At 33.7% G+C, this 14,538-nt stretch overlaps 1 protein-coding gene across 1 annotated transcript; it reads left to right on the top strand.

Moving 5' to 3' along the window:
* The first annotated feature begins 395 nt into the window (after window positions 1-395).
* LOC120258899 (probable E3 ubiquitin-protein ligase ARI7) lies at window positions 396-13,500 on the top strand. Its single transcript, XM_039266366.1, has 16 exons — window positions 396-733; window positions 2,243-2,367; window positions 2,835-2,937; window positions 3,065-3,155; window positions 4,509-4,681; window positions 6,336-6,440; window positions 6,529-6,617; window positions 8,403-8,510; window positions 8,615-8,705; window positions 8,801-8,890; window positions 9,637-9,684; window positions 11,632-11,703; window positions 11,814-11,913; window positions 11,992-12,118; window positions 12,858-13,005; window positions 13,135-13,500. The coding sequence occupies exons 1-16, from the start codon at window positions 536-538 to the stop codon at window positions 13,138-13,140; spliced, it is 1,674 nt and encodes a 557-aa protein (XP_039122300.1). The 5' UTR covers window positions 396-535; the 3' UTR covers window positions 13,141-13,500.
* Window positions 13,501-14,538: the final 1,038 nt, after the last annotated feature.

Consider the following 14,538-nt stretch of genomic DNA (forward strand, 5'->3'; position numbering starts at 1 on the left):
TATATATATATATATATATATATATATATGTTGTTGCGGCATATTTATCATCTCTTTTATTTTATGTAGTATATATATATATATATATATATAAAGAGATAGAGCTAGAGGGGCCATGGCCACCCATTCAACCACCCGTGGCTCTGCCCTTGGACCTCATACTATTAGCGTAAGTAAGCCAATAAACACTCTTTTGGTAGGTATATAAAGAGATAAAAAAACATGTCCGTGCATATAAATAAATAAATAAATAAATAAATAAAGACAAATGAGATTCAGTAGAGGTGCCTCGCCCGAATCCGATAAGGACTTATCGGATGCAATTGGATATTGAGGAGACCCGTTAAATTAACGGGTTATCGGGTTTTCCTCAGCCTACCTTCGATTGACGCAAGTTTAACTCCTCGACGAGCACTTTCCATTTCCCACTTCCTTTTGCTTTTCCAATCTGATCCCCTTCTCGCTCTCTTCGAGCATCGATTCTCACGGATTCAAGCTGCAATCCCTTCCTTTCTAGGGTTTTCAGGGAGAGGGGATGGATTCGGATGATGATATGCATGATGCCAACGATTTGGAGTCGCTGGAGGACGATTTCTACAGCGGGGGCACGGGAATCGGGAGTGAAGAAGAAGATGATTATGATGATGATGATGATGATGATGATGATGAGGACTATGGTTTTGTGGATAATGATTCTGATGATATCATGGAGATCGCTGCTAATCGCTACCAGGTGATGGTTTTGATTTGAGGTTTTTCTTTTTGTTTAATTTCTTGATGTTTTTATTGGTGTGAAAGGAAAAGGGAATTAAGACTTTGTGTGAATTGACTTGAATTCATTGCTTTGTTTTTTTAGTTGTATAAATTGAGAACCTGTGAATTATAGGTCCTGGTGCTTTTTCGTGACCGCTGTGGTGTGTGGATGTGGTACATTTCTTGTTAATTGGATAGTGAATTCATACTTGAAGTTATAAAATGTTAAAGGATCAGTTTTGCTTTTTATGCTTATTATGGTGGTACAAAGTTTTGATTTTGTTGTGTAGTGGGTTGTATTGATTGTTTTCATGCTGGAAATGGTGGATTTTTATGTATCTTTTTGTTTTTGCTGATTTATGCATGCTTCTGGTTTTAGTAGAGGATGCATGTGGTTCCTTTGGTTCTAAAGGAAGAATTCACACCTTTGATAGTGTCAGTGATTGGGATGCTGTGTTGTGCTTTGATAGATGTGTCTCCTTGGTCTTTTGATTATTTGTTGTTGCCCTTATGCTCTGCGGAGCTTGGTAAGCTAGCGAATTTTAGTTCTCAATGGTTTTGATAATCAAAAGGTTTTTCAGAGGATTGGTGCATTATTTTGTTGCTTTGATGCCATGTGCAATTTCATGACAAAATGAAAGCTGCTATTTTCTAATTTGATTACTGCATTTACAATAGTTTTCAAATGATTGACAATTTCTTTTGTTTTTCACGCATAGCAAAACATCAAATTTGAAATCTTGTCGCTCTTCTTTCTTTCAATGTGGAGACTTCAGCTGCTGGTTTAACAAAGGAAAAAATTGAGATAGGTCTCTATAGGATTAGATATCTCCTTAAAAGTCAGACTTGAAAGGTTATTAATCCTTTCACAGCATATTCGATTCAAATTAGAAGTTACAAAGAGTTTTGATGTGTTGACTGCTGTGTTGTATTTTGCAAAATGGGTTAAGGTGGACCTAGATCTAATACATTCACAGGCGTGAGGAACATAAATAATCGGATTTATGAGAATCTGGTATTCACTAACCAAGATATATTGGCGCAATAAACAATTTCTATTAAATGAATGATGTGCCAAAGATATTGATGTGGCCTGTTGTGCCTTATCATATTCAACTGATTATATCTTAGTTTTTAATTCAGAACATGTTGCATAGGGCATGTGGGTGTTTGAAGTGGCTGTTAGTAGTAATAATAATAATAATAATAATAATGTTCCTAAGCAGCATACCTGGTAATCCCTTCTGTTAAACTAGCGAAGTATGACTAGTTAATGATGAAAAATTGCATATAGTTGATTAATGATAAAGTATTTCCCCAAACTCCGCACAGTGGTCGCTTTTTTTTAGGTGTTTGTTCAGAAACTGAGGTGCTGTAGTCTTTCATATTGCACATAAGTTATGCATGTGTTATTTATTTATTTATTTATTTTCCCATCTAATGACATTTCTTAACCACCTTCTCAATGCTGTTCCTTTTATACTTCCAGAAGAATTATACGATTTTGAATGAAGCCAGCATACAGCAGTGTCAAGAGGATGATATAACCAGGGTGTCAACTGTACTTTCTATTCCTAGAGTTGCATCGTGCATTCTTCTGCGCCATTATAACTGGTAAGACTATTCATCTTGCAGAAAACCTTCTTATTTAACATGCAGACCATAAATTGAATTTTTCTTGTTTACTTGGATGCCCATGAATGCAAGAGAAGCTTGTTGCATGAAGCCTTTATTTACAATATCTAAGTTTGAAAAATAACTGATGCTTTGAAATATTTAGTGAACAACCTCCTAGCCATGACAAACATGTGCTAACCTCTAATAGTTGAAATAAACAATCCCTGTAGCACAGGGCCCAACAATGAAGGCCGACCTTTTACCATGAGTTTCTAATTACTTCACTGTTGGTTCATGGTCCAAATAACTGGTTTCTGTTTTCAAAAATATTGCTTGACTTGAAGTCCTGCCATCTCCTAGCCAAACGCTCAATATGCAAAATCCATTACATTTTGGTTTTTGATGTGTTGTTTTAATTTTTTTTTTTTATGCTTTTCGGTTTTATGCATTTATTGCTTGCGCAGGAGTGTCAATAAGGTGCATGATGAATGGTTTGCAGATGAAGAAAATGCTAGAAAGACCGTTGGTTTATTGGAGAAACTTATTGAAATTCCGAAAGAAAAGGAAGTGAGGATCTCTATGTCAGATGATTACATATTTTATTGTGAACATATGATTGTAATATCTTCACAAGCTTGAGTTCCATCTGTAGACGTTTTTCACTCACTGTTGATGGTTTTTTGGCTGGTGGCAGCTGGTTTGTGGAATATGTTTTGACACCTACCCTCGTGAGAAAATGAATGCTGCTGCATGTGGCCATCCTTTTTGTCATGTCTGTTGGAGAGGTTGGTCATTGTTTATCTTATATCATTATTCTTGGTTAGAATTTTGCCTGTTTATGTTCACCGTGATCTGTTTGGTATCATTATTCAACATTAGTTGCTCACTTAACTATTTTATTTTGGTTCTGTCTTCTAACTTTTTTATAGTTGAGCATTGAGTAATTTTAGTTTTTACACTTAGAATATACTTCCTCTGCTCCTAATCGTCATTTTCAACATCAAAAATATTTATTATCCCAAATAGCTAACATTTTTATTCAACTCTCCTTGGAAGAATTAAACAGTAGAGAAACGTAAGCTAGATATATATTAGGTACTTTTGAAAGATAACTAATTTTTATTAAATTTTGTGAAATAACTAAATTTTTTGGTATGTGAGATTCGGTTAATCACGGCAGGTAAAAAAGAACGGAGGGAGTATGTACTATGCCACCTTTGTCTTAGATTCCAGTTTTTACACCATCAGTTTTCCTTTCTTCTAAGAAGTGCAAACTTACTAGGTGTCTTATTAAGTGGTTTGTAAAATGATATACTGATGAGAATGAATAGTTAGAATATATTTGGTTGAAACTGAATTTATTTATAAGGTATGTGCTATTTTGGGCGGTTGTTTTTTGCCATGTCTACGGAATTCTTTATTCTTCATAGAATTGGTCCGGATAAACTGTTGATCAGGCTCAGGTGAGACTAATGGGCTGTTATTATCATTGTTTTTATTTTTGATGAATCTGAAATTAGTCATATGTTCAGGATGTTGACCGATTTTCATGGAATGAAGTTTTACATCATAGATCATCTGTTAAACTTCCTTTTTAGCTGTAATTATAGTACTGGGTTTGAATGCATTAGAAGTGCTTGAAATATAAACTTGAAATATAAATAACACAAGGAGACATGCGAAGTGGGATTGTAACTGCTCCACAGATGCTCTTTTAGCTAAAATAGAGTGGTACGTGAGAATGGAAAAATGGAAAAATGGAATTGCAGTCCCTTTGTTTTAGTAAGGACTACCAAGTTATTCTTCTTCGGTAGCATTTTTTTTTGGCAAATGCATGCTATTCTTTAGTAGCAATTCTATACAAAGCATTGTACTCCTTTATGTTAGTACAAACATGCTACCATCTGATTTCTTGGACAACTGAACTCATCATTATAATGACAACTGAGATCTTTGGATCAATGCTTTATCCCATATCTTATACTATACCTGAACAACAGCAACAACAACAAGCCGTTGGATATCCCTCTCTTAATTATAGAATAACTTGTGTGTCCCTGCAGAAGATGGTTAATGTTTTCCCTTAGAGTTAAATTGTTTTTAATAGTTGTTTATGACTTTCTCATTTTCACTGGTAGGTTACATTGGCACTTCAATAAGTGATGGTCCTGGTTGCTTGATGTTACGATGTCCTGATCCATCTTGTGATGCTGCTATTGGTCAGGACATGATTTCTCTTTTGGCCACTCATGATGATGCAGAGAAATACTCAAAATACCTTATCAGGTCATACATTGAAAATAATAGAAAGGTATATATGACATCATTTTATTGGTGCTTACATTGTTCAGTATTCTTCATTATTATCTATTTGTCAATTCCTTTTTTAAGTTAACTGAAAAATTGAACATAAGTTATAGTTTTGCTTCAGTGCTTATTATCATTAATTTGGAGAAGAGATTGCCTTCATCACTGAGGATTTTCATTCATCTTCAATTTTCTGCATACTATTCAGATGCAATCTATCATGCAATGTTTGCACCCTTGTAAGCATACAGCTGCAGAGGCTTGTATGCATACTTGTATAATTTGTCTCTTCTTCTGCTCGTCTATTTGTTTGCAGGTGGAATTTAAATGTGTGTCAATTTCTGTCCTGCTTTTGTTTCTTTTGTGTGATTTTCATTCTTTTGACACATTTCTTAAATGAGTACTGGGTGTTTTTTGACTTTTAATTGGTGTCATCTCTAGCTAAAATTTGTCACAACTATAGAGTCCTTCAGTTATTTATCCTGCTGTATTTTCATTCTTCACATTGCAGGGGAAATAGAAAGTTACTGTCTGGATTATTCTATGATTAACATATGATGCTTATAATATTTGTCTTGCAAATTGCTTATCATCAATACCATCTGATCTTTAACCCAATAACATGTTTTTGATATGGATTGCAACTGAGAATCGAGGAGACTTCACAGAAGTAATATAAATGGTATTTATTTCTCTAAATTGGTATCTTCAATCAACCCTTCCTTGTTTGTTGCTTTGACCTAGACAACCATTGTCATAAAATAGTTTGGCCTCAAAACCAGAATGATCTTTTATTGGCTGAGTGACCTGAATTTTTGTTTTCGGATGGAAGTGCACAATGTGTGAGCAACTAGTCCCAAAATAGCTCTTGCTTATGAAAGAATGCAGAGGATGTTAAGTCAATACTTCTTATGAGGTGCAACTCAGCCAAGAGAAATTGAATTAGTGAGTATTTTACATGCGATTAAGTGGTCATACTGATGTATGATATGAATTATATGATAATAAGCAGCCCTCCAAGAGTCATGTATCTTGTGGAAAATCTGGTAGGATGGCCATGCTACAACATGGTATGCATGCAGTTTTTTTATGCTGTTATAATGGTTAATGTTATGTTCAAGAATGGTCATGGTACAATATGGTATGTGTTGCCGTTGAGAATTTTACTACTAAATGATCACATGACATTCTCAAAAATTACCATTCTTGAACATTTGTGTTTATCTGGCTCTAAATGATGCACTTACTGCGCAGTTCATGTCAATGTTCTTTATTTAAGTTTTAAAATATAATAGCTATCCTTAGCTTTCATGATTAATGCCTTTGGTAAATCTTTACTTAACATGGTAGATAACTTACCAGAGTTACTCAATAACTGTTTACCTCCTGATCACTAAATCTGATTCTCAATTAATGTTACTGTACTATTGTAGCTTAATGCATCAACATTTACCAGAATTATTTCTTCTTTTCAGTACAAGAAGCTGTTTAGTCATGTAGTTTGGTGATAAGTTAAATCCTAAAGTTGATTTGCTGCTGGAAGATTCTTGTGGAACATTTCTATATTATGTTACTCAAACGAAGTGCTCTGTTTTTGTTATAGAATAGTTGCTGTGAACGGTAGTATGTCATTTATGTCATCTATTTTCTTTCTGTAGACAAAATGGTGCCCTGCTCCGGGCTGCGAATTTGCTGTGGATTTTGTTCTTGGAAGTGGAAACTTTGATGTTTGCTGCAATTGTTCACATACCTTTTGTTGGAATGTGAGTAATTCTTCAAGCTTCAAATTATTTCCTCAGAAGTATTTTATTTCTATATTCAATATTTCTTCCTTGAAAATGAAATGGGCAGTGTACAGAGGAGGCTCACCGACCTGTGGATTGTGGTACAGTTGCCAAGTGGATATTAAAAAACAGTGCCGAGTCCGAGAACATGAATTGGTAGGAATATTCTATTAGCACTGGATTTTTATTTTTATTTTTTAGTTGCTCTGGTTGGGACTCTCGATACTCTACATGATGCATACGACATATAATCGAAGGACAGTTGGAGGCAGAATTTATAAATGCAAAAATTATTTGCGGTGATTCACAAGTGCTCCATACATACAGGGGGAAAACAGAATCCATAATAAAACCTTTCGAATCAAACATTTATCAAACCCCCCTCAAAATAATTTTTAAAATTTAACAAATAACACCTTGGAATTTTCTCTTTTTGTTCCTTAAATGTTTTTTTTTCCATGTTTTGCTTTTCCACATTATGTTGAAGAGCATAAAGAGATCCTCATCTTGATATTTTTTTATTAGATTTTAAGAATGTTTTTCTATTGTTTATGACCTCCAATTCTGTTGGCTGTACAACAAGTAGCTTTACAGTAATCAGTCCCATTCTTTTTTTCCCTGTTATTTATTTGGCTGATTATGGAAACATATTTAGGTTTTGTAATTTTGTTGTTTATATTCCTCCAATAAGTTCGCAAGGAATTCTTATTTGTATGTGACAAGTCTCTCAGTTTCAACTTTTAGAAGCATATTATTTTATACTTGCCCCTGTAAAATTGGTTCGCAGACAATCCTGACTGCTTTAATTAAGGAAGGCCTCTTTTTTAGACTTAAATCTGATTAGTCTATGGCATTTGATTTTTAATCTTAATTCTCCAATCAAAAGTCAGCGATGTCCTCTTGAATCTGGGCAGAGCTTTGGCTAGATAGAATGATGGATAGCTTTTATGATAAGCAGAGGGGCCACCTGCTTGTGTATTTTATCATTTATGTGCAGAAGTTTTACATAAATGAATGCCATATGAAACTTTGTGTTTTATTGCTGAAATATACGTTCTTTACATTAGAGTTTTGGACCAGATATGTATAGCTGTGAGGGGGTTAAGTTCCCCTGTAATTGAATATATCCAACAGATCATTGGATTTTTGTGTCCTCACTGGTGTTCAGGAGACGAAATTGCTGTTTAGTTGGAATCTGTACTTGATTAAGTGAAAATAAGTGATCTCGCTCCTTGGAAAAGGGGTAAATTGTGGATAAACTAATTCTGGAAAAATTGATCTAGAGAAAACATGTATAAAAGATGCAAGATTCAAGATAAAGTCAATGGCAACTATTTGGAATTAACAAATTATGTGGGAAAGCAACCTTAAACCACCACATAGCTGATTACATCTCTTATTTGTGCTGTAGTGATGATCCAATCTAGGACATTCAAATGTTTGGAGAGGGGCCAGGAGTAGCCTGAATACGATTCTTATATTAATGGAAAAATGCGGTACACAACTCTTCTGGACTATATAAAGCACTAACTTTCCACAATTTCTGTTTCATATTAACTTTTGTCTCTTTCCAGAAATGCTAGGTCATACTTAGGTCAACTCCCTTGCATTATAACTTATTGGTGGTTTAAGACTTGAGATCTGCTGTGCAGTCATTGGTTAAAAAAGACCGAAAACCAAGAAATGTGATAGCGACACCATGTGATAGCAATGGGCCATGAGAGACCATTTTGGCATAGATCTGTTACGAGACAAATCGCTGACATTCTCTTTTGATGGAAACACTGAATAATGAGTCCTCTTAACAAATTAAGTTATAAGGAACAATATTAGAACCCTAATTGACTGTTATGTGTTGATTCCTGACCTGATTTAAAACTATTCAGTTTGTGGTTTGTTTTATTGTTATTATTTTAACTTTTCTGTGGATGTGATTTTCAGGATATTGGCCAATTCCAAGCCCTGCCCAAAGTGTAAGCGGCCAATTGAGAAAAACCAGGGTTGCATGCACATTACATGCACCCCACCTTGCAAATATGAGTTTTGCTGGTAAAAATCTTTTGCGGCAACAGATTATTTGATTTAATGAAATTAGTTGGTGGATCACTATTCATTCTCTTTTGATTGATCTCTTGTTGTTGTTATTGTTGTAGGTTATGTTTAGGTGCATGGTCTGATCATGGTGAGAGGACTGGTGGTTTTTATGCTTGCAATCGCTATGAAGCAGCAAGACAGGAGGGTGTGGTATGTGCTTATTAATTCTGGCCTGAATTAAGTAATGTTTATACAGTTCCATGAGTTTCCCTTTAAATGTATTTTCTTTATTGAACTATTTTCAGTATGATGAAACTGAAAGGAGGAGAGAGATGGCTAAAAATTCTCTGGAGCGATACACACATTATTACGAGCGCTGGGCGACCAATCAGTCGGTTGGTGCTTTATCTGATTATATAAGACTATTAACATTTAAGTTTCTCTTGTACTTTGTATTTCTTGAGTCAACATTGCAATTTTTGCAGAATAAGCCTTGTTACTTACTTTTAAAAGGCTTCTTATTTCCAAAATCACCATGTATCTGCATTATGCCTCATGCTACTTTTTTTTTTTCCATCTTTTCTTGAATTTGGGTATAATGAAGAAACAATTAGTTTTGGCTTGACCTTTGCCATGAGAAGTATGATTTTCTGCTAACATGAGTTTTTTCACTTCCTTTTTTGGATAACTGAGCATCTTCCATTTTATATTTGAGCCACTTTGAGGGTTTCTCAACCTTTTTACTTTTTTATTTTCTGGTTTAATTTATGCTTTTTACCCTTTTTGTGTTTCAAGTAATGCATACTTGGTCTTTAAGATATTTCTCAAATCAGTAGTCTACGATGTATCATCTTGTTGTTTTCAGCCTCATGTTTCATTTTGTTTGTTTGTTTTTTTTTGCTCAAGCAAAAAATGTTGTCCTTATGTGTTTCCCGTGTAATTTGGGTGTTAAGATTCTATCTCCATATTGCTGTTACTAATATATTAAACTTTCGCATTCTTGTTACCAAGTGCATGTTGTGTTTGTAATCTGTAAATTAGAATTTAACTTGCTGAAAGTCCTATAAATTGTTGCACTTTAGTTGCTTCTGTCAGTGAGTGATTTCATTATTAAATACTGTCTTGTTGCTTGAATTGGCAGTCACGACAAAAAGCACTTGCAGATCTACACAGTATGCAAACTGAAAAGGTATGCTATCTTATCTTTCTTTTAGATTGTTTTTAATTCTTGTTGCTGGTTTAGTGAAATCAATGACCTCTTCATTCCCAATTAGCAAACATGCATATCGTCGTGAGTTTGTGTCACTTTCATGTGCTTATTAACATGAACCTAAAATTTTTCATTCATCATTTTAGAAATGCTGCCCATTATGGAAATCATCTGGAACAGCTATTATGGTCCACATATAATAGAAAGCTAAGTTGGAAAAAAACAAGGTTATGTTAGAATCCTAAAGTCTTATTATTATCTGGAACTTGTCATTTAAACTGTCAAGTCTGTTATCCGTGCGTTTGGATAAGGGAATCGATATTGTTAGTATAGTAATCCTTTTGTGTTTTAGTCTTTGTTTAGAATTCAACAAAGGAATATACAGTGTTTTCATTAAGGCATTGAATTCTCTCTAATGAGGGAAGCTCATTCCTAAGTTCATTTCCTTGTGTTTGAAATTATATTTTTCCCCTTGCCTTTTAATTAAATAATTAAAGTAGATTATTTAATTAAAATTTTTAATTATGACAATTAAAGTGGATAATATTTCTTTGGGTCAGAAATTACATTTTTGCCTTTGCTTATAATTAAAATAATTGAAGTGAATTAATTAATTAAATTATTCAAGTATAACAATTAAAGCGGATAATACATACATGAATTATTTTATTTAAATATTTAAATATAATAATTAAAATGCGGCAATAATTAAAGGGGTTTATTTAATTAAATATTTAATTATAATCATTATTTAAATTATTTAAATTATTTTATAATTGAGTAAATTATTATATACCATATCATTTATTTATAGTGAGCGACAGTAATCCCCCATTTCCATTCCCATTCCCATTCCCTCCAACCAAACACTCTTCTCATTCCTCCAATTTCTATTCTTCATAATCCCACTCCCCCTAATCTCATTCCCCCCATTCGCATTAAGCCGAATGCACCTTATGTGCTTTTGTCACCATAAAATGGATGATAGTTCAAATGAACACATTTCTCCTAGTGTTATATGGGCACATTTCTCCTCGGAGATATTCTCATTGTTATGTTAGTTTTCATTCTTCCAACTTATCAGGATTCATTTTTAATTGCCAATCAACCATTTAATTATTGGAGCACTTATTTGTTTTATCATCTTTTAGGGAATATTTTTAATTTATTTCAAAAAATTATTTTAGTTTAAAACTTAAAATGATGACTGCGTAATGTTAGCTAATATGCTTAATCATGGATGGTGAATGTGGATTTTTCTCTTCATCTATCCTTTTTAATATTCAAGCAGTTGGTATGTTGCTATTAATATGACACAAAAATGTGAACTGTATTTCCGATCATTGCAATTTCCTATTGATGGTGGAAACAGAAGGTAGTCTGAACTAAAAACTTGAGGTATAAAAGCACTAGCCAGAATCATTTGTTGGATTTCTTATTTGAGCTAGGAGTTATGTACATTGCACACCAATCTAGTCAAGATGCAGTGAGCCTAAATGTCAATATTGGACCAATTAGTTTAATTTCACCTTTGAGTGGAGGGCAGTCGATCCCATTGTACCCAACTGAATAAAATGTATATTTCTTATGGCCTTGTGTGTGTGTGTGTGTGTGAGTTGATGCTTTTGTACAAAAGAAATTCTGAGCATTAGTAGAAGCTCTCACTAGTCATTTATGAGCTATTTACATTGCTGAACATTAGTTATAAAGCTGAAATCTCTCTCACACATACGGTTTAGCATGCGCTTCCTTTCTGGTTAATCTGTTTTCCTCCTGAATGAAATCTAGTTGTCTTTTATTAACCTTGTTAAGTAGTTTTGTCTTTTATTAATCTTGTTAAGTAGTTTTTGATTTATTTTTTGTCTAATGGGTATGTATTTTTTAGCAGAAATCACAGAATTTTCTGATGTTTTTCAATTGCTGCAGCTTGAGAAGCTTAGTGAGAAACAAAGCCAACCAGAGTCTCAGCTGAAGTTCATAATTGAGGCGTGGTCTCAGGTTGCTTAAGTGATGTTAAATTTGCCTTTGTTTCTGACATTGGTTGTTTCATCAATTTAATCGAAATTTTGAAAATATTTCCTTGCTACATTTTGCATTCCAATGTGCAGATAGTGGAGTGTAGGCGGGTATTGAAATGGACCTATGCTTATGGATACTATCTTCCCGATCATGAGCACGCCAAGAGGCAGTTCTTTGAATATCTTCAAGGTTTTAACTTTTTGTGTGTGTGTGTTATATTCACATCATTGACATAGTTTTAATTAGTGATTTGTGCCATTTCTCTAGGTGAAGCAGAGTCTGGATTGGAACGACTTCATCAATGTGTGGAGAAGGAACTTCAAATTTACTTCGATGCAGCAAATTCTGTGCAAGACTTTAATGATTTCCGCACAAAATTAGCTGGGCTAACCAGGTAATTCAATTTTGACACCTTTTATATGATGGGTGTACTGGCATTAGAGTGTCAGTGATGAAGAAAACTTCCAAATGTGTGTACCACTTTTCCATTTTAAACGTTATACTTTATCTTTATGTTTATGGTAATAATGAATTTTTCTGGGTTCTTCTAAATGAATAATTATCAGTTTACATGCAAATCTTTTGAATCCTTAAATAATTTCATGCAATTTGACACCATTTTCTTTATCTCCCACAGCTTTTAACAGTGCACTTAATGGCTGTGTTGTAGGTATAAATCATTCTAGAATAACAAACAAATTGAGTTGTTAGTGGATATGCCCTAATTGTTAGTTCAATTGATGCAATTTATACTTTCTAGGGTTTTAATATGGCAAAGTTATAGATAACCTTCATGAACAATAATTCCACGAATACATGAGCATGAAGGCTTGAACTCTATAGACCTCACATATGGATGGGCACTACCTGGACTTATATTTATCCAGTTAAAATATTTCATCATCTTAGTTTGAGGAAACATACGTCAAATATTTCTATCTTCTTTTGTGTGGCTAGGTTCATACCAGATTCCTGAACATTATCATGCACATTTGTGTAACTTTTGGCTAGACCTTTGTGCTCTCTGTGGAGTCATTGTTGGCCGCACGCGTGCCTCTGTTTGTGTGTGTGTGTGAGATTTATTTATTTTTTTAATTATTATCTTTTGTACCTTTTGTTTTACACATTGTCAGTGTGACTCGGAATTATTTTGAAAACCTTGTTCGCGCCCTGGAGATGGGCCTCAAGGATGTTGGTCCTGTCAACAACCAGGCAACCAGCAGCAAGACTTTAAGTTCAAAGAACTTGGGCAGCAGGGGAGGCAAGAGCGGGAAGAGCAAGGTGACTATAAGTTTATAACTAATTCTAGATTCAGGGCCTCTTTACAATTATTACAGATGATCAATGTTCATGTGATTACTGCATCTATGCTAATTCTATATATATATATATTTTTTTAATGCCTCTCAGATGTGAAAACAACACCGGTAATGCAAACTGCAGTGACTGCTTCCCCTGCTTGAAGGTTTTGGTTAGCGATGATGCTAAGATGCAATTGTGTAATATAAGGTATGTGGGGAGATAAGTATTTCTCAAAGAAAAATGTAGGGGATAAGAAGAAGAGCTAGCATTTTGTTGTATTGACTGATTGCTTAAAAAAAGAAAAAAGAAAAGAAAAAGAAAAAAAGTAAAACGATGTATAATTCCCTGTATATGTATGTATATCCTCCTGCTCACTGCCGTGTCTGTGTATCCCGAGCACGATGGATAATCGTTGTCATGCACGTTGTAGTGTGCCCTTATTGAAAACTTTTAAAACAATCCATCATCCATTTATTTGCTCGCCCAGGTATTATTATTATTTCGTATGTCCTAATTGAAGTAGGAATGTGTGGTTGGAGATGCAGCTTCTTACTGATGGAAACATGTAATTATTTTATTTGTGCTTTGTTTTCGAGTTTGTTAAATGTTTTGTCGTCTTGTTCTTGTGTCAGTTATTTTCTTGTATCTTTTCTGAAATGAGTTTGAATTGGAACAGATGAAGAATATGGAGACTTGGTTGCCATAGTTTTATGTTACTAGATTATGTTTGTGATTTTGTAAGCCTTTTTAGCAAAAATATATAATTGCAATTTTGCGATCTTGATTCATCACAGCTGAAAAAAGTTGGTGTATATTAATCCGGCGCAGCTCTTCCCATTTTAATTATGTTTTGTTTAGTTTCTCTGTCAAATGTTTGATAGCTTTTTCTTAAGCATGAGAAAATATCCATGGAATGCAATTTAGGGATTTTAAACTTTTACTTGTTGTTTGATTTCTAGTTTTTTTGCGGTCAAATATCACCTCATGCATTTTAGGTCATTCTTTCTTTTAAAATATGTTTATTTGTTCATGTGATTTTCAAAAATATTATTTATCCTTACGTTATTGACTATATACTCTTCTAACTCTCACCACAGTTAGGGTTTACATGCAATTGGTGAAAAAAAAACCCAAATGGATTAAAAATTAAATATAGAGTTTAGAAGTTTATGTGAAAAACTGACAAATAACTAGTTGTTACTTGTAATTTTGATGAGTATAGAAATAATATATATATTTATATTGAGAATTTTTATGACTTGCTTTTAGATGGTCGCCCAACATAATTTATATAGATATAAAAGATAAATAATAAATTTCAAAAGTTAAATTGTCACATAACAATTAGGCTTATTCGTAGTTTCCATATCAAATGGTTGGGATATATAGTATTAGACATCTATCTGTTTACAGGCTCTGAATCACTTCGCACCAAAATTGGGTTATAATATATATATATATACACATAGGAAAGCATCCATGAAATGCAAAGCAGAAATTTGTTATATAGTG

This window comes from Dioscorea cayenensis, chromosome 4 (genome assembly GCF_009730915.1).
Source record: "Dioscorea cayenensis subsp. rotundata cultivar TDr96_F1 chromosome 4, TDr96_F1_v2_PseudoChromosome.rev07_lg8_w22 25.fasta, whole genome shotgun sequence".
In the NCBI taxonomy this organism is placed as follows: Eukaryota; Viridiplantae; Streptophyta; class Magnoliopsida; order Dioscoreales; family Dioscoreaceae; genus Dioscorea; species Dioscorea cayenensis.